General features: G+C 37.5%; 2 protein-coding genes across 2 annotated transcripts; one reads left to right on the plus strand and one right to left on the minus strand.

Moving 5' to 3' along the window:
- The first annotated feature begins 8,735 nt into the window (after nucleotides 1–8,735).
- On the plus strand, nucleotides 8,736–10,121 carry LOC136253586 (uncharacterized). The gene is made up of 2 exons (XM_066046252.1): nucleotides 8,736–9,843; nucleotides 9,886–10,121. The coding sequence occupies exons 1-2, from the start codon at nucleotides 8,736–8,738 to the stop codon at nucleotides 10,119–10,121; spliced, it is 1,344 nt and encodes a 447-aa protein (XP_065902324.1).
- A 512-nt stretch (nucleotides 10,122–10,633) lies between these two features.
- LOC136253587 (uncharacterized) lies at nucleotides 10,634–11,350 on the minus strand. The gene has a single exon (XM_066046253.1). It carries the CDS (start codon nucleotides 11,348–11,350, stop codon nucleotides 10,634–10,636), a length of 717 nt encoding a protein of 238 aa, XP_065902325.1.
- Between the last annotated feature and the right edge of the window lie 9,929 nt (nucleotides 11,351–21,279).

Genomic DNA, 21,279 nt, shown 5'->3' on the forward strand with positions numbered 1-21,279 from the left:
GTGATTTGTTTGCTGCTGAACTCTCTACATGGTAGTTTCTTTGTAGCTGAACTCTACAATGTAACTTCTTCTAGCTGAACTCTCTACGGGTGACTTGTTTCTAGTTGATCTCTCTACAGGGTGACTTATTTCTAGCTGAACTATCTACAGGGTGATTTGTTTGTAGCTGAACTCTCTACAATGTAACTTCTTCTAGCTGAACTCTCTACAGGATGACTTGTTTTTAGCTGATCTCTGTACAGAGTGACTTGTTCCTAGCTGAACTCTCTACAGGTGATTTGTTTGCAGCTGAACTCTTTTACATGGTGGTTTCTTTGTAGCTGAACTCTCTACAAAGTTACTTCTTCTAGCTGATCTATCTACAGGTTGACTTGTTTCTAACTGAACTCTCTACAGTGTGATCTGTTCATAGCGGAACTTTTTACTGGGTGATTTGTTTGCAGCTAAACTCTTTGCATGATTGTTTCTTTGTAACTGAACTCTCTACAAGGTAACTTCTTCTAGCTGATCTCTCTACAGGGCAATTTGTTTGTAGCTGAATTCTCTACAGGGTGATTTATTTCAGCTGAACTCTCTACATGATGGCTTCTTTGTAGCTGAACTCTCTATTAGGTACCTTCTTCTAGCTGATCTGACTACAGAGTGACTTGTTTGTAGCTGAATTCCCTACAGAATAACTTGCAATGTAATATAACTGAGTAAATTATACATGCAGCTGAATGCTTTATTAGGGTGACTGTTCTATTAGAGTATCTCGATCTCGCATTTGCTGCACATAGTTGCCTTTCGAATCATAACTCAGTGATTTGTAATCCGATTCTTCTGTACTACTGCAAGAACTTTCCATGATGATTATTCCAGCTACATACTGATTTTCAGCTCGTTGCTCTAAGCGGTTTGCCTGGTAGACACGAAAACTAATAGTTTTTTTATTCATAAAAATCGATCGCGTAATTTTGACACAGGTTGGGTTTTGTGTCATATCTCCATGGTCTTTATTCCGATTCCTTTCAAACCACAAAAAGGCACTCCTACGATGGTTGCTCCATCTACATATCAATTTTCAACTGATTCCTCCAAGGGGTTTACCCTGTAGGCGTGACAGACCTTCGACCTTATTTTATGCAAATAATCGGTCATAACTCCGTGAATGTTCATCAGATTCCTACCAAAGTTGGTACAGAGATCCGCCTTAATGAGCCCTTTAAGTGTGCCAAATTTCAGTCCGATCCGAGCACGAATTCGTGTTTTATGGCGGATTTTGCGAAGTGTGCGAAATGAAGAAGAAGTAGAAGAAGAAGAGGAAGAAGAAAAAAACGAAGAAATTTAAATGAAATTTTGTTCGCTCGTATCTCGGAAATGGCTGGAGCGATTTTATTCAAATTTGGTTTGTAGACTCCCCTAACTGGGCGGAACGTCTCTAGCAAATTTGGTTCCAATCGGATAAGGGATCACAGAGCTACATAGGTGTGATAATTGCGTTTTCTTTCTTCCTGTTAATATACTTACGGTGTGGCGCGCCGGCTTCTTTGGCCGCACGACACACTATCGTGTGTCTTGATATGATGTAACCAGACAACATACAGCAAGCAAGCAATATAGATACGCAATATACATGTATGTAACGACAACAAGTAAGCAATATATATGTAGGGAATATACATAAATGTAATACAGCAAGTAAGCATACATGGCATAAATGTAACAAAAACAAGTATGCAATATGTGTCAATGTATAACAGCAAGGAAGCAATATATTGTAACAATGGACAGTAAGTAATATCTCCACAAAAACAGCCAAGCTGTGAAAAAGGTGCGGTTTTAAAAAGCCTGGGTGAAAAAAGTTGTGAAATCAAAGGTGGCAGCTGACAAATGGCTGAAATGATGTTAATACTAATAAATTTTAACAATGCACAGTAGTGACCCTCTTATTATGCTCAAAATTTTACCTATGTATTATGCTATGCTGCACTGCTCAAAATTTTTACCTATTATGCTCAAGCTTTATGCTTCATTTCCCATGTTTTGCTAATAAATTTGCAGTTATAGGCACATAATAAGTGGCTGAAGCAAATCTTTGCTCTTCAAAATGCATGTGACAGAAATAAAAGATCGATTTACTCTAATAGAACAGTCAGCTACTTGATTGTTCTATTAGAGTTATTGACTGTTCTATTAGAGTATATCGATCTTTTTCTGTGACCATCAAGGATTTGTAGTATGGCCCGAATATTCTTCTTATTATGCTAGCATTATGCTAAATGCTTTCAGGTACCTATTATGCTCATAATTATGCCAGCATAATGTACAGCCATTATAAACTTCATTAGCATTAACATCATTGCAGCTATTTTTTGGCCACCACCTTTGATTTCAAAACTTTTTTCAGCTTTTTAAGGGGCACCTTTTTTCACAGCTTGGCTGTTTTTGTGCAGATATCACTTCTTTTTGTAACTGCAAGTTTCAAGGCCAGCCTATGGTTGACCTTGATAATTCCTTTTAACTTATTTCCCTCTACTACAGGAATCATCGAAGACTGTGTGGCTATATAAATAAGTGAAATAAGATGAATTTTGAAGGTGTATATACCCCAATGATAGCTGGGCAGATTCGACTCAAACTAGGAATGGGAGATTCCCTACCCTGAGAAAGCTTCCACTGCAGAAATGCTGTTCAAGCACTATGGAACTTTGGATACATGAAAACTTTTTATTTACATTTATTATTATTCCCAGGGTTACCACTGTAGGCTTGCGTCGATTACGCTGGTATAATTTTTGGCATAATAGGGGATGAAAAGCATAAAGCATAATGCTGGCATAATGGAGCATAACTAGGTGCATAATTGGCAAATTTCTGCCACAATACAGTAAGTATAATTTCTGCTATAACAGTCACAAAGTCAAGTTTTGGATGGTGAAATGATTCCTGACAATGAGTAGAAAAATGCACTACTACAAGTTTACATCCCTCGACAAAATAAATTTTCATTGTAGGCTTGAGTTTTATAGGACACATGCAGTTATGTGCCAACTACACTGTTAAGATGAAGAGTAACCACCACTCTAAAGAGTTCCCAGTGTAGGGAGGATTTAACATCCCTGGAGAGTAACCAACACTCTGAAGAGAATAACCATTACTCTGGAGAGTAAGTGACACCACTTTGAGAGCATGTGTTACTCCTTTAGAGTAATGGTTACTCTCCAGGGGTGTTAAATCCTCCGGGAACTCCTTAAGAGTTGTGGTTACTCTTCATTTTAACAGTGTAGCACCAAGGCATGGCAAAGCAGTTTAGCTGAGTCAATCATTGAATTTGGTATTATATAACACGTCTCATCATCTGATTTTGAATAAAATGTTATGATAGTATGATTATGATAGGATGATTATGATTATTGCAAGCTCAATTGGAAAAGAATACAATAGAAGCTCTGATGGTAAATTGAGTCAGATAGCTAGTGAATGTCTAGACATTGAAAATATTGCATGAGATCTGGCCTCTGAAGTGATGCTGAGGTTAAAATCAGGAAAGTATTTCAAAAAGATCAAGATTCTCTAATAGAACAGTCAGACACAGTTATATCATGTAACAGAGAGAATGATAACTATATCCCCAGGATGCTAATATGTTCTTGGCATGGTGATGTAAAAGCAAGTTACATATTATACTGAACAGATGCGGTCCTTTGAATACCAATTGCTAGCTACAACTCAAAAGATCAATCAGAAACAATGCATAATATTTTATTTGCATGCAAAACTACAAAAATATTAGACAGAAAATGAGTATAGCTTCTGAGGGAGTATAACTTCTGAAGGACTATAGATATGCCCCAGATCCCCTGCTCTAATTAATATGATGAACTCTGGAGTACATCTAATTTCAAGCTATTACTAATATTTGTACATGTATGTTGCAGTTGAAGTGACGCTTCTCCATTTACATTCTATCATATGAAGAACTTCTCTGCACAAAGAAAAACACAAAATAAAAGCATAATGCATTTCTGAAAAACATAAAACAAGCATAATACGCAGAAAATTGGGGAAATGCCAAAAAGCATAATAGACAAATTTTGGAGCATAATAGAGTCAAGCCTAGTTACCAGCACCCCTTGCCACCACCCTGACATTACAGAACTGTACTGTATGACACTACTCCTTCCGAAGAGAGACAAGTTGTGGATTCACAAACATTGTGCCGGCATTACTCGTCCTGTGTTTGAGAAGTTACTAAGTGAGTCCGCTCCATACTTGTGTCCACACTGCACCTTTAGCAAATAATATAATGAAATCAGTGCTTTAAAAGAGACCATAAAGACCCTAACTGACAAAATAAGCAAGCTAGAAGGGAACCAGACTAGCCATCCTAAAACTATACACCAGCAGCCAATGTTGCCTAGTAACCAATTGCCTGATCCCCCAAATCAACCTACAACTCCCCTAATCAATCAGCAAAGGTCATCCGACAGGAAGTGCAATGTAGTATTTTATGGTATCGCAGATTGTCCTCCAAACACATCTAAACCTGCTAGATCACAATCTGATCTTACAAACATCCTATCAGCTGTACCCAATATTGAAAGCTCAGCAATTAAAGATTTACACTGACTAGGGAAATTCAAACCAACTCAGCAACGCCCAAGACCACTTTTAGTACAGTTTCTCCGTGCACTAGATGCTCAAGCTGTCCTGTATGATAGAAGTAAGCTTTCTCCTCCTATACTTGCCAAGCCTGATATGACCCCTGAAGAGAGAAACACTGAATCCTTACTACTTAAAGAAAGATGGAAGCTTATCCAACAAGGCTATTCTCGCAAATCTATCAAAATTCGTAATGCTCACATTTATGTCAATAATCAGCCACATGGCATAGTCACCAATTCAAAGTTTAACCAACTCAGCCAGCTTGCTCCTCTTTCCTCTGACGCTACAAGTACAAATACATCTCAGCCTGAGCCATCCCAAACTATGGACACTACTTCCACTGATTCCCAATGACTAAATTCTGATAAAAGATATTATTGTCCTGATGATTTTACCCCTACAGAATCAATCCCTAGTCACAACAATAATGACAACAATTACAATTCCATTAGTCAACGTGTCTCAATACCCACTAAAACTCAATGTAATAATCTTAAGTGTCTTAGTTTAAACTGTTGCAGCCTCAGAAGCTCAAGTAAGAAGGCTTGCCTTCTAGCACTGATTGACGAATCCAACCCAGACATCATCTGTGGCTGTGAATTCCACCTTAACCAGTCCTATTACTCCTCAGAAATTTTTCCTGATTTGTACATTGTAATAAGAAAGGATCAGGTTGAGGGAGCTGGGGGGGTCTTCATTGCTGTGAAAAGGCAATTTAATGTTTCAGAAGAATGTGAACTAAATACTAATGCAGAGCTAGTTTGGGCTAAGGTATCAATTCCTAATACACAACCTATCTATGTTTGTTCATATTATTGTTCACCTGACAACAATTTAAATCCTATTTTACAACTTCAGATATCTCTAAACAAATTAGTAGAAAAGTCACTCAACATACCATCAATTTTACTTACGGGCAACTTTAATTTTCCTAGTTTTGTGTGGTCAGATGGTTATGGTCTACTAAACCCTAATCCAACTTATGGCAGTGAACTTAATAATGTATTTCTTGAGACCATGAATGATGCTAGTTTAGAGCAGTATGTCACTGAACCCACCCGCCAGAACAACATATTAGACTTGGTCTTATCTAACAATAACAATATTCATAATTTACATGTAGTTCCAGGAATCTCTGATCATGATGCTACTCAGTTTCAACTCTCAGTAACACATAAATCAGCCATACACAAGCCTCCACACAAGGTAGCATTATACCATAGATGTGATCTCACCAATATTAAAAGGGACCTACAGGATTTTGCGAACTATTTCCTACAAAGCGACTCAACTTCCAAATCCGTTGATACAATGTGGTCGGAATTTAAAGACGCTATTCATGAATGCATAGACAAACATGTACCACATAGAACAGTTCGATCTAACAAGAGTCTACCTTGGATTAACCATGAGATTAAAAAGGATATGAAAACTAGAAAACGCCTATATAACGCTGCTAAGAAGAATAATAGGCAAGATGACTGGAATGCTTATAAAAGAATGAAGAATTTGATTAATGTAAAGTTATAAGATGCCCACAATAATTACTATGGAAGACTATTTGACAACTCCTTTGGTGGGAACAAAAGACAATTCTGGAAGTATATAAAAGCAAAAAGAAAAGACACTAATGCAATCTCCACAATCATGATTGATGGGTCTCCCCACACAGATACCTTAAGCAAGGCTGAAGCACTCAACAAACAGTTTAAGTCAGTTTTTACTCATGAAGATATCGACGATATTCCAACAATGGCCACATCTTCTGATACTGGAAATTCATTTCCCATCATGTCTGATATCACATTCTCCTTAAATGGAATACAGCAAGCACTCTGTAATCTTCAAGTAAATAAAGCAAGTGGTCCTGATCGTATTTCTCCCTATATTCTTAAAAACTGTGCTGAAGAAATCTCTCCAGTGCTAAAGGTGATATTCACCAAATCATTCACAACAAGTATTTTACCTAAAGACTGGCTTACAGCTAACATATGTCCAGTTCACAAAAAAGGAAGACGTGATGATGCTTCTAACTATAGGCCCATCTCTCTACATCTATTTGCTCCACAGTCCTTGAGCACATCACATATCACAACATCATGAATCACTTAAACAACAACAATATTCTCATAGAGAATCAACATGGGTTCCAAGCAAATCATTCCTGTGTCACCCAGTTACTAACACTAACAGAAGACATATCATATGCCCTCGATCACCGGAAGCAAGTTGATGTAATCCTTCTCGACTTTGCTAAAGCTTTCGATACTGTTCCCCATCAACGACTCCTTACCAAACTTCATTTTTATGGAATTCAGAATGACACTTATAACTGGATTAAGGCATGGCTTTCCAACCACACCCAGCAAATCCTTCTTGATGGTATAACATCTAGCTCAGTAGCCGTAACATCTGGTGTCCCTCAGGGCACAGTCCTCGGTCCTCTTATGTTCCTGTTGTACATAAATGACATCACCACCTAGTCTCGCGTGCCAGACGGTTTGTGTGGGGGCGGCAAATAAACCGTCTGGTCACTGTTGCACACATTCCGGGACCACTGCCGGAATGTTGGCAGAGCCAATCAGATCGCTTCGCGGACTCTGTGACGAAACAAACACTAATAATTCAAATTCTTAGTGTAATAAGGAACTGAATCTCGGTTACAGATAGAGCAGTTTCAAAACCATGGTAACCAAAAATTACGCAATGGACCACACCCAAATCGCCATGTTTTTGTACCAGATTGCTTGATGTTGCAAGTTGAATTCCTCGCTAAATCCATGCCAAGACTTATTAATACGTGAGTAAAGTAGATGCCAGTGATAGAATAAAATGTGCAGGTGAGTTATTAGGCATTAAAAGATACGTACTGCCTCCCAACAGGGCAGTTTCGAAGGAAAGAGAAATGCGTAAAAATGGATTTGGCCAAATTACGACTTATTCACCGCCCAAAGGTGGTTAAAACTAGGGGAAACTTACAGTATAGGTCTTTACCCAGCACCACAGCAGCGTACAGCCACATCCAGCTATCCCAGGATTAGCCAGAGCTCCTGAAAGGCACGATACCGGTAATGGCGTACTACCAAACTGTGATAAAACGCCAGCAAAAGAAGACTCTTAGTGGTGAATTTTGCTAGAGTTAAGTTTTATTGTCGAAATCAACCATCAGTTAAACTTTAGCGGTCTTATTTTGCTGTCTGCTTTTTCACACGGAGTGGGAATCCCAGCACATGAGCGATTCTGGCTAACTCGGGGATAGCTCGATGTGGCTGTACGATGCTGCGGTGCTGGATAAAGACCTATACTGCAGGTTTCCTTTAGTTTTAACCACCTTTGGGCGGTGAATAGGTCGCAATTTGGCCAAATCCATCTTTACGCATTTCTCCTTCCTACGAAACTGCCCTGTTGGAAGGCAGTACGGATCTTTTAATGCGTAATAATTCACCTACATACTTTATTCTATCACTGGCATCTCTTTTACTTACGTATTAATAAGTCTTGGCATGAATTTAGCGAGGAATTCAACTTGCAACATGAAACAGTCTGGTACAAAAACATGGCGATTTGGGTGTGTCCATTGCGTAATTTTTGGTTACCATGGTTTTGAAACTGCTCTATTACTTTTTCGAAAGTTTAACAATGCCATGGGTTTAGGATCTTTGTTTCTCTAGTACAGGGCTCTTAAAAGCGTTGTTATAAGAATGATTATGGTTCACTACGGATTTGTGAAACGGCGGAATTGTAGAGGAAGACGTTCAGCAATGTTTCGAATAGAGCGTTTTCATCACGTGCGCATGTTTACGTAATTTTATAGCTTGCCCACACGTCGGCCATTTTGTTGCACATGCCGAGGTAGTTGCGATGGGACTTTGTGTGATTTTTGGTTGTAATAATCGTTCTGATTCAAAAGTACGACGTGCAGAATCCCTGCCATAAGGTATCATTATGGAGAACAAGAGTATCAGCTGTCACTGAAAAGAAGAACTGCTTGGCTTGCTGCTATTTCGCGGGATGATCTCGACGAGAGCAACATGCAAAACTATATGATCTGTTCGAAACACTTTCATTCCGGTAAACCAGCCAAAGCCATGGATGAAACTAACATAGACTGGGTCCCTACACTCCACCTCGGACATGATAAACGCCAGCAAAGTTCACAGCCTACACAGCTGCAAGTGAAGAGATCTGACAGAGCTAGAAAAAGAGCTGAAAGACAACGGCAGGCAGAAGAGGAGCAGTTAGTGTTATCTGAAGTGATAAGTACTGCTAACAATGAAATCGTTGATGAAACTGTTGGTGAGCTGATCAATGAAATTGGTTTTAATGTCTTTCAGTTGTTTGAAATCGAGGCTGCTGCCATGGAGCTGGTGACAGAAAGGATAATGATTGAAGAGTTTTCAATTTCCATTAAGGATCTGGTAAAAGAAGAAGTCAGATCAGTTATGCTTGCCTTTACATGCACTGAAGGCAGTTGTAAGTGTACAGATGAAGTGACCAGGCTGAAAGAAGAATTACTAAAATGTCATGAGATAATTCAAGAGCTGTCATCCAAACTTGAACTGCACTTGCCTCCCTTTTGTGAGGAGTCTCTCAAGGATGACAGCATTGTGAGCTTTTACATTGGATTACCAAATCTAAAAGTTTTAAAAGCCATTTTCAATCATGTGTGTATTACACTACCAGGTGAGAGATCTGCGCAATGTAAACTTAGAACGTTTCAAGAATTCATGGTGGTAATGCTGAAATTAAGAATCAACCCGCCTTTTGTAGATTTAAGTTATCAGTTCAATGTTTCACCATCGACAGTATCCAGAATTTTACTCAAGTGGATAACGCAAATGGACATCAGACTAAAAGGTCTCATCATTTGGCCTGAGAGGGAGAAGACCATGCCCAATTGTTTTCGCCTATCATTTGGCAAGAAGGTAGCAATTGTGATAGATTGCTTTGAGATCTTTTTGAAACGACCATCCAATTTGAAGGCGCGATCATCAACTTGGTCCAATTATAAACATAGGAACACTGCTAAAGTACTACTTGGAATTGTTCCCCAAGGAGCAGTTGCTTTTGTTTCAGAAGCGTGGGGTGGTCGTGTAAGTGACAAGCATTTGACAGAAAACAGTGGGATTTTAAGGAAGTTATTACCAGGCAACATTGTGTTGGCAGACAGAGGGTTTGATATTAGCGAATCTGTTGGTATGAAGTAGGCCAGATTACACATTCCTGCATTCACCAAAGGAAAAGATCAGTTGTCTGCAGTTGAGATAGAGGAAACCAGGACAATCGCTAATGTCAGGATTCATGTAGAACGTGTAATTGGAATGGTTCGGCAAAAATATTCCATTTTACATGACACCATACCGATTGATTTTGTTATAATCAGAAAGGGAGAAGATACTCCATTATTGGACCGCATCATTCGCATTTGCTGTGCTCTTACTAATGTTTGTAATCCAATCGTACCAATTGATTGAATTATTGTAAATAACTTTAACACAACAAATCACAACAATGACAAAATGTGACCGGGCCTGCGAAAACAGGGCATGTGGGCACAAACTACACTCCGTCACTTTACAGGTCATATCTCAGTTCTGGAACAGACTATTTGCATTCTGTAACTTGCATCATAAAGCCAATGAAATGCGTACTAAGTGCTGAAAATTGCATTGCCATAGCAGTATGGTACAAAAAGTTGTGAATGATGGAAGTTTGAAAAAGTAGGCAAAAATCATGTGCCCACATGCCCTATTTTCACAGGCCCAGTCACAAATTATGATTATATTCAAGAAACCATAGTAGTACAACAGCTCTAAATATTTGCGTGGCAAGAGTACAGCACAGGGAATTTATTTCTTTTTGCTTCTTGTAAATTGTGTCAATTTTCGACAATCAGGGCAATACCATTTACCCTTAGGAATGGCAGTTAACTGGAGACATTCAAAATGGAACCACTCAAATCGACAATTAGGGTTGTCACAAGCTATCATTGTGACAACCCTAAAGTAGTGTACCAGTTTCCCAAAAGCTCTGGGAGAAGACATGTTCTAAAAAATTCTTCTACTTTTGGTACACATTCTTCAAGCCAAAATGAGAAGTTTTTCTCAATCCGTTCAATATACACATTGTCTTGATCACTTTCAGAGGCAAACGTGCATACACAAAAATCAGAGTACTGTGCATCACAAACAAATAGCTGCGTTTGAACCTGATAATAATAAGAATGTGTCTCAACTAAAGTTAGTTTGCCATTTACCTCCTTCAGACAAAATTTAGGATCCTCCCTAGCTGCAGCAACCACTGAAGTGTCTCTATGGCAATATGGACATTTAATTTCCAGCACACCTTTTCCACAACAACTACATTCAATAACCCTATCAGGGGAAGCCCCAATAAATGGCCATTGTGGGTTTATGACCAGTCCACTATCCAAAACTTTAAAATCATTATGCAAATTGGAATTAATTCTGCAATAAATATCTCGAGCTTGTTTCTCGTGTTTGCATCCCCATTCCGTCTGCTTGATGACAAAGCTAAAAGCCTCAGGATAGCAGATACACTTAACTAGTGACTGTGATGGATGAGCCAAATTCGTATGACACACAGCTTTCATCCGTGAGGCCGTCACCCTTCCAGCACGGTATGCAAACCACAACTTGGAATTACTTTGTGATCGGGTTGCCTTTTCCACTGATTGTGCCATCTCTAAGGTGAGTTCAATTTCGATAGACTTGCAAGCTTGGATAGCTTAAAGTGATGCGGCTTGATTGTTGTAGGGACTTTAAAGGTACTGGAAAGGTATCCAGGGTAGACTTTGGGACATATTCATCAGAGTGCTCTGGAATCAATGACAAAACCAATGGCTTGGTACCTCCAACACTCAGATTTGCAAACAATGTTTCCAATTCTGACGCCGTAGACTCTTTACCCATAGCTGTTGCTCCATGCTCAGTAGCATCGTCATTGCCTTCTTCGTCTATTGCTTCATCCAACTTCCTTTTTTTACCCTTTGCAGATGTAAAATCAAGATCTTTGATGGATAAATATTCAGCGTTTTTCAGAGAGGATGGAATAATCCATTGGCACTTCTCCTGAGTACAAGTAGGTGAAGTACCTTGTATTTTTACCACAGCTTCAAGGTAAAACAAAATACTTGCAATGTGAGAACACACTTCTCCAAGCCCTGCCATGCAATTGCAGTGGGCGCAGCATATTTCTCCTGATTCCTCTATGATTATCCAGGAACGTAATGGAGGTTCACTTACTGATATGATGTCGATGTTATATACTTTTGTTCAATTTACATACTATTCAAAATGTTCTTGTCATCATTTTACTTTAAGTATATATGTGCTGTGTTGACATCAACCCATTAATCCATAAACAGTACGTAACTATTAAGAATGGTGATATAAAGTAATCAAAATTAGCTAAGACTGATGTGTAATTCAAAGTTGTCATAGGCAATAGTTAATCGATGATGGCAGCTGTAAGACCAACTCTTAGAACATTGGAATTAATGGAAACTTAGTTAATACACACAGATCTCAAGCTTGTGGTAATAGCCAGTGATTGTTAGCAATGTGCTACATAATAATATTCACCAATCATGAATACTGTATCAATGATCACAAATTGTTAACATATTTGTATAGATAATTATTATACATAATTATCTGTCTACATTGAAATTTTTCAAATAATACTCACTGTTGTTAATAACAGAAATCTTGTAATCTAAAGGAAACAGGCTGTTGTGATTAATGGTGTTAAATCAGCTACAAGTAATGTGATCAGTGGTGTGCCTCAAGGATCTGTGATTGGCCCTCTTTTGTTTTCAATTTATGTCAATGATCTTCCCAGTGTAGTATCATCCCAAGTGTTGTTGTTTGCTGATGATGTTAAGTTGTTTTGCCCAATTGTAAACCAGCAGAGTAACTTTCAATTGGAACAAGATCTCTTATTACTAAAAGAGTGGTCAATGAAGTGGTTGCTGAATTTCAACATTGTTAAGACATTTGTTATGCATCTTGGTAACTCTAAACCATGTCATACATATTATATGGATGGACAACCCCTACAGGTAGTATCAGAACATCAAGACTTAGGAATAATAGTGGATTCTAGCTTAAAGTTCCATAGCCAAGCAACCTCTGCTATAAACAAAGCCAATCGAGTATTGGGATTAATCAAAAAATCATTTAACACTCTAAATAGAAAGACCCTTCCAATACTCTACAGCGCTCTGGTAAGACCTCACCTTGAATATGCTAATGTTGTATGGGGACCCAATTATATTGGAGATTGTGACAGGATGGAGAGAGTGCAAAGAAGAGCCACTAAATGTGTTCAGGATCTGTCCAGTTTGGAGTGTGATGAACGTCTGGTTACCCTCAAGCTTCCTACATTGTCATATCGAAGGCATCGTGCTGACATGATTATGGTATATAATATCTTACAAGGGAATGTTAATCTTCAACCTGAATTATTTTTCCACCTGAATTTGTCAAGTGCAACAAGGGGACATGACTTCAAACTTTTTAAACCTCATGCCCAAAAGAATGTTCGAAGTAAATTCTTTTCAGTAAGAACCATCAATTCATGGAATAATTTACCCAATTATGTAGTGTTGTCTAATTCTACTGACAACTTTAACATTTTGATTGATAACTTTTATTCTTAATGTAATTGTTTATTGTAATGAGCAGGACTCACAGGCATAATGCCTTTTTTTCTGTACTTAATAATAATAATAATAAATTGCTCATTTGTGTGAGGGCATGCCCTCAGACAAGGAATTCTTCACATACCTATGCACCTCCTTCTCATGTCTGCATACATGGCCGTTATGATAACACAGTATGCGAATTGTCAAAATTATGCTGATCTACATACCAACAGCTATCACTTAGCTAGCTATAATCGTCCTGTACTAGCTACATAGCAACAGCACAGGCAGTATTATCCAGTTCTCAATAACATGCTACCCTCCGGCTAGCCACTTATTCATTGCTAGCTAGCTGCACAGCTTACCAAAGCAGTTAGCTAACTACTTCTGAGTAAAAAAACAATCGTGACTGGGCCTGCAAAAACAGGGCATGTGGGCACATGAATTTTGCCAAACTTTCATTACCCATACCTTTTTATGCCACTGTTCTATTGTCATGCAATTTGTAGCCTGTAATAAACATTTGATTGACTAAAATAATATAAAGTATTTGTTAGTATCGATCAATAAAAGTGGGTGGGTCATAGCCCCTATGCCCACTCCATTATCACTACCTATGAACATGACCATTCTGAATATTGTGAGTATCTCAAAAAATCTATTGCTCTAACAATTTAAGAGGTTTCTATAATAAGTACGTATAATGGATACAGACGTAGTCATTTTCACATGTCTTGCAGAGTGATACAGTTTCGGCACAGTTGCCATGTTGCTCCTGGGGGTCAATTTACCCTGAAACAAGTGAGATACTCTCTCCTAAATTAAGTGCATACAAAACTTAGTCAGGTCCTCTACTAATTGTTATATTTAGCAGTGGTCTTCGAATGAACTGTCAGATTTAGTTTTTATGAAATTTTCTATTTTAATACTATACCAAATGGCGAGAATATTTTTAAGTTTTAGTTTTTGAACTAAATAATCCCAATGTTTTGGTATAGTTTTTTCATGGGTTTAGTTTAGCTTTAGAATTAAAAAGCATCATAATTGTGACCAGATCTTGGAAAACCTACCTTTTGGGCACAAGCCAATTTTTTGGGAAAACTCAAATGAAAATTTCAACAATATTTTTAAATAAATATTTTGCACACTTGGATAAAGCAACCATTAAACCTCCTTGCTGTGAAGTTTTACAAGTTGTACATTGCTGGCTGTATTGGCTATCTCAAATTGTGACCTGATCTTGGAAAACCTAGTAAATAACTACAAAATTATTTAAAGTACTTACACTGCTATAAAAAATATTGGACACCCGGTAATACTTGTAACGTTCGAGATCTAGGTTGGCTAATAATGATAGAACACAGAGACTACACTTCTACTTTACTTAAACACGATGACCACACACCCGTATTGTATTTTTAATGATAGTAAAAGGAATAGTGACCATGCACCTTGGTAGGCAGGTAGCTGACTCGAGATACGCTAATACAGCAATCACCCAAATATAACAGTCACATGTGCAACTAAAGCTGTATGCTATAACAAAAAATAAACAAAATAATAAAAAATGAAGTAGGGATACAAGCAATAAAAAGTAGCAAAACAAGAGATGGATAATGGTATCACAGCATAGCTCAGTGGAAAATCCCTACTTTGGCATTGAACACAATGATTGTCATAACATTCCAATGTAGAGATTTTCCCAACCAAGCTATGCTATAATGCATCATTCATCTCTTGTTTCTCTACTTTTTATCCCTTGGATCCCTACTTCATTTTTATTAATTATACCACATTGAAATATTCTGACATTGTGTCAGACCATACTACGTACATAATATTATCACAATAAGAGGGAAGGCACATAGGCATGCCATAAAATAGGGTGTGCCAGTGGGGGCATGCCTCCCACCTCCAGAAAATTTTTGCGAAGAAGTATTGATAATTTGCAAGATTTTAGACATGCTATTAATAGTAATAGTGAGTATTTTTGTATATACTTCAGAATATTTTCATTATAAAGATATGTATACATACACTGATGAGTATTCATAATTTGTAATATGTAGTATATATCAATCACCAGGCTGTTTCCCCAGTTGAAACCAGGCCAGTTAAGTAGAATAGAACAATGTGAGTAAAATTTCTTGTTTAAATAAACATTGGCAACAGACAGCAACTGGGCATAACCAGGAATAGAACCTGGAACCTTTTAATCACAAAACTGGTGCTTTACCCACTTGGATGTGCTTGAACGTAAACACGCACACACACACGCACACACACATGTACATATGTACGCACGCACATACACACACACAAACAACTACTATCACAAAAACAACTTTTACACAAATAGTTATCCCATATTGATTAAAATTATGGCCTTTTAGTTCCTTCAAGCAACCTTTTAGCCAGTAACCAAATGAGATGAGCAGCTAAACAAGACCGGAGTTTACATATGTACACTCCAAGTCACAGTCTCCCTCAGCATGCATATAACACAAATTCAAGCTTAAAAGGAAGGTCAATAAAATTTATGTTTTTCACTTCATCATTAATCTTATTATTTGTGGCACTGTACATAACTACCTGACATTAAATGTTGGAATTTATTTGAAACCTGGTAATCATTTTTGTTTAAGATTTTATATCCCAGCAGCAGGTCAGGGGTTTATGTAGGACTGACTGTAATTTGAGGCAATACGGTATATCTGTGGGTATATTTAGGACAGTAGTTGAAACCCCAAAAAACAAAATTGACAGACAGTGTGTTGAAGTTGCAAAATACAACTGTTCAATAAAATAATAGATCAAGTTTCAGTATTAACTATTAAACACTTTTATGGCTTTCCCAATACATTAATTGTTGTATTAAGTTTGGTGCTTTTATCAAAAGTTGAATGATTTTTCATTTAGCCGCTCTACTAATAGTTTTGCTGCTGTTCTGACATTGGAAACCATCTCATATGGGCTCAGGTTGTCACTCACTTAATATGCAAGATAAAAATGGGGAGTTACTGTTTGGTGAAATAATTTCTCATTCTTCAACCTTGGATCAATATTATTTTCCACTGATAATTTGGTGTGCATATTAATGAAACTACAGCCTATTGAGCAAAAATTGATGTTTCACAGCATTTCCTTATACTGTAGCCATAGCCATAAGTACCAGTATCTAGTTCAGCAATACTTCTTAGATATGTATACACTGTATTCATGGTTTTATCTGGCACACTGGTCAGTCTATTTTTCCAAGCCTTATTTGTGAATTGTGAAACCTTATGAAAGATGTGGATGTAAATTCACCCAGATATGCCTGATGAAATGAGATGCACTATATCTGCTTTTATGTAGCTACAGGTAAAAGTTTAAGAGTTTGGCAGCTAGAATGGATTCAGTTTTGCTTTCTGCATACCTAGCTACAATTGTCTTCCTATTTCAGTTTGTAGCACTTCATAAAACCAGTGTCCACCCATCACCTTCCATAAATATGCTAGCACACTTGCTGTAACAAGTATAAGCAATCTTTAAGTTTGATTATGGATCATGGAAATAAAAAGTAGTGAAACAAGCTGGTCAGTAGACGGTTATGAATTCTTGGTAATCTGAAATAAAAGTTGCTTGTTTGTTGGATGACGTATAATTGTGTTGAAGTTTATTAGTGGTGGTGGTAAGATGGTGACAAAAGATAACATAGTTGCTGTATATCAAAATGATTTGATGGATGCTGTCTTTACGAAAAAAGAACATGTTGTAGAAATCATAGGTGTACATATTAATGGTGGCATGTTCAGTTTGACGAGAGCAATTAACTGAAAGTAGTTGTGATCTAACTAATGCTAAATACAAAGCTTTCTTGGTAGAAATGTCAATTAAGTGGCTAAAGGTACATACATCTCAGTAGTCCAAGGGTTCTGTAGTATGACTGGTGAACCCAAGCATACTGAATTATAAAGAATGGTGCCATGCTCATTGTTTTAGTTGCTCCCTAACTATCACTTACTGAAATGGTTAAGTGGTGATTACACTTTGTTTTCAGCTGATTAGCCAGCATTTCAAATGAAGAATAATATGAGAAGGACTTCTGCAATCAGTCCAGTCACAACATAAACTTCCATTACATATGTAGGGAAGCCATCGCGCAGTACTGTGAGGGTCAATATCTCTGACATTATTTGAAATTTGGTTGTCAAATTCAATCCTAAATTCATATTTCAGTGGTGAATCACCATTGCAATTTCCAGAAATTTTCACTATAAATCTCTGTATTTTAGTAAGGATGCCACAAATGATCCCACTTGACACTTGAGAACTGTTATACCAAGCTATATGCAGAAAATATCCTATACAGACATTTCAAGTAGTAGATTATGTAACAGAGAGTCAGTCGGAATACCTACCATTGAAGATTACTCCTTGGTATTGGCAAGTTAGAAAAGATCGAACCCACTGGCCAGTGAGGCCTAAACAATGAAGTTTAAGAATAAGTTGCTCATGAGGCACCAAGTCAAAGCTTTAGCGAAGTCCAAAAAGACACAATGAGTAGTGCTACAATGTTCAAAACCTGAACTCCAGTCATGTATAATAGACAACAAGTAACAGCAGGGTATAGCCATCTAATGTTTATTCAGCAATAATTCAAGGTAGTATTGTATATTAGGGATCATAAAGGTTTGAACTTCCTGGTCAAAAAAAATCACCCTAAAACCAGCCTCACAAAACCTTCATGACACCTTTGCAGTATTAATAAGGTATAACCAAGCCCAAATGTAAGGAATGCCACAAGGCTCTGTACTTGGCCCCCTTCTGTTCATATTATACATAGATGATTTGCAGAACGTTGTAAGCCATTCCACTTCAAACTATTATTTTGCAGATGACGTTGCATTGTATGGCATGACAATGAGGTTATTGATTATCTTATAAAACAAAACTAATTTGGAGTAAGAATGATGCACTTCAAGAGAAGGTCAATTAAGTGTGTTGAGCATAGTGGTGATACTACTTCTCCATGAAAAGTCATTCATTACATAGCGTGCTGTGGTGCATTGTACTTTATCTATAGTGGAGATATCTGCTTGTAGGTGAGGTGCCCATATTGGAGATGCATACAGTATTATATATTCAGGGATGGGTATAACAAAAGTTTTATAGCAGTTGGATTTGATATGTCTTGGACAGTAGTTTATGTTTCTTCTTATAAAAGCATGAGTACCATTGGCCTTAGCACAGATAATAAGAATGTGGTTTTTCCAGGTGAGATGTTCATCAAAAGTTAATCCTAAGTATTTTGCACTAGAAACCTTCTGTGTTAAGTGATTGGATATGTAATAATTGTACTTGATGGGGTGGTGTTTGATAGAGATTGTTACATACACACATTTGGATGGACTGAACTCCATTTCCCACTTTGTAGCCCATACTTGCAAGGAAGATAAGTCATGCTGAAGAAGGATGCAGTCTTCAAAGGTATGGATGGTATGATAAATTAAAATATCGTCTGCATAGAGTCTAACAGTGCAATATATGTAGGTCTTGTACGATGTCATTGATAAAGATAAGGAATAATAGTGGGGCTAGCACTGTCCCTTGAGGTACTCCAGAGAGTATGGTAGAGGGTTTGCTGTTATCACCATCAATAACTACTGTTTGGGATCGTCTGCTTGAAAAAAATTTTCTGTAAGCATCCAAGCATTAATTCCACAGTGTGATAATTTTAGGCACAGTTATTCATGAGGGACTTTATCGAATGTTTTAGAGAAGTCTAGAAACAATGCATCAATGTGATTTTTGGAGTCCAGTGCTTTGGAAAAATCGTTAACTACACCCAATAACTGTGTTTCACAGGACCTCTTACAATGGAAGCCATGCTAGTTATTGCACAAAACATTGTATTGTCTTAGAGAGAAAAAAAGAATATGATATTATTATATACAATAGATGCTATATTTAAAGAGACTGATCGGTAATTCCTTGGGGTCATTTATGGGTCCTTTTTTGTAAATTGGCACCATTAACTTTTCAGCACAACCGGTTAACTTTTCTGAGTCTTTTTTTGTAAATTCTTTTTGTCGTGCCATTTACATATTTTTTGTACTTAGCTTTTAACTCTGTGTTTGTGCATTTTGTGTATTGTTTCTTTTCTTTGTAGTGTACTTTGTAGTTTGTATTGTTATCCTTTGTCCTTGTAATGTTATTTTTGTAATGTATGTGTTGAGGGAAGCCCACTCTTGTACAGGCTATGCCTTTTGGTGCCACCCTGTCATTTTGACAAATTAGTAAAATAAATTAAAAAAAACCTTGGTAATTGCAAGCTGCAGACAGATTGATGTCTTAAAACTAACTTGTATACAAACAATTTTAAAGTGCAAACTATACAATATGTGGTTTTCACCACACTAGCTACTGTAAAAAGCAAAATAGCTAATGTCATGAAAGCTATTATGTATGTGTGGGTACGTAGCTATAATGAGATAACATTTTGTTTCATAATTGTGTCACTATAGCTACTGTATAAACAATTCCAATTGATGCAAAACATAGTAGTGGTTAGATCGAATGTGTAAAAGTTTGGATAAGAGTAATGTAATCAATTATCTAATCAGTCAATCACACTTTATCCTGCCACAAGCCACCCTTAACACTTATAAGTACAGTTTCTATCCTGATTAAATGAAGAGACATAGACGAATTTACTTACTTACTTAATCTTAATTATCGTAATTATTAGTTTAATAGAATGTATATGCATGTAATTGTACCTTTTGGGGATTTTGACCACCCGGGCGAACCAGTTGAGCTGACTGCCCAGTATCTTAAATCTTAAACAAGCCGAGAAAATATTTAATTTCCTCGCAGGTGGCGCTTATTGATTGGAGATTATAAGCGCCCCATTGGAAAAGGAAAATCCACAACTTGATTTGATCGGAATTTGATTTTAACTTTACAGTGGCGTATCTAGAAATTTTCAGAGGGGTTTCAGATTCCACTCAACTTTAGCCTAGCTGTAAGTCAAAGACCAAAAAAAAGAAAAAAAAAAGGTGTCACAACCTGCTCTTCAACGCCGTAATTGTGATTTCAAAGGAAAAGTGAAAGTTTCGCCAGTAGAAAGTCCTACTATAACACACTACGTATAACTCGTAGTGATTTTATCACCCACACGACGGGTCGTTAATAAATTTGGAGCGCGCGCTATTCTCAGAGGGGTTTCAGCTGCATTGCAACCCCCTGTATTCGCCACTGCTTTAATCTCATATATAAATGTTACTCAGATAGTATAGTCTCAGTAGCTATAGCTATAGCTAGTAAGAACTGAGAATGTAACCCAGGGACGGAGGAAGTAGTTGATATGAGGGGGGGGAGTTGGGCTGACCCAGGCTTATCTCTATTTTGGCAAGGTGAGACCAAAAAGAAAAAGGTCACAACCAACTAACAATAACTTTCCACCTCACCAGCTACCATTTCTAGTTGATAAACTACATAAAAATCCTTACATATAGCTCGCTACACAGTGACTACTTTATTAGAGTATCTCGATCTTTATCACGGTTTTCAGCGGTGGGGACTATTCTACGGAACGGAACGGAACGGAACGGAATGATGGACTAAACCACGGAACGGAACGCTTTCTCAAATTGAAGCTTGCAACTTACCATTGCTGAAACTTCCCTTATAAGTTAGCAGTGGCATCTCCAGTGGGTGATTAAACATAAGACAAAAAGAATTAACGGATCGATTGTGGGTTTTTGTTGGTTGTCATTAGTAACGAAGTATTATTGTGGGATGAGCTGTATCAGTGATGTTCATCCATACGGAAGGGAACTTTATGTGAGCTGTTTTTCTTATTTAGACTTTAGAAAACAGTCTGGGCCGGTCTTTCAAGTCATAAGTCAGTGTATAAATAAAGCAAGCAGGAAGATACTGGTAACAGGAAAGAGCCAGATGAATTAAAACTTGAAGAA

Source organism: Dysidea avara, chromosome 4 (assembly GCF_963678975.1).
Source record: "Dysidea avara chromosome 4, odDysAvar1.4, whole genome shotgun sequence".
Lineage (NCBI taxonomy): Eukaryota > Metazoa > Porifera > Demospongiae > Dictyoceratida > Dysideidae > Dysidea > Dysidea avara.

Excerpts from the sequence above, each read along its gene's own strand:
- LOC136253586 (XM_066046252.1), top strand. The coding sequence starts at position 8,736 with ATGGATGAAACTAACATAGACTGGGTCCCTACACTCCACCTCGGACAT. Across the intron at positions 9,844-9,885 it reads TGATATTAGCGAATCTGTTG|GAAAAGATCAGTTGTCTGCA; the intron begins GTATGAAGTAGG and ends CATTCACCAAAG.
- LOC136253587 (XM_066046253.1), bottom strand. The coding sequence starts at position 11,350 with ATGGCACAATCAGTGGAAAAGGCAACCCGATCACAAAGTAATTCCAAG.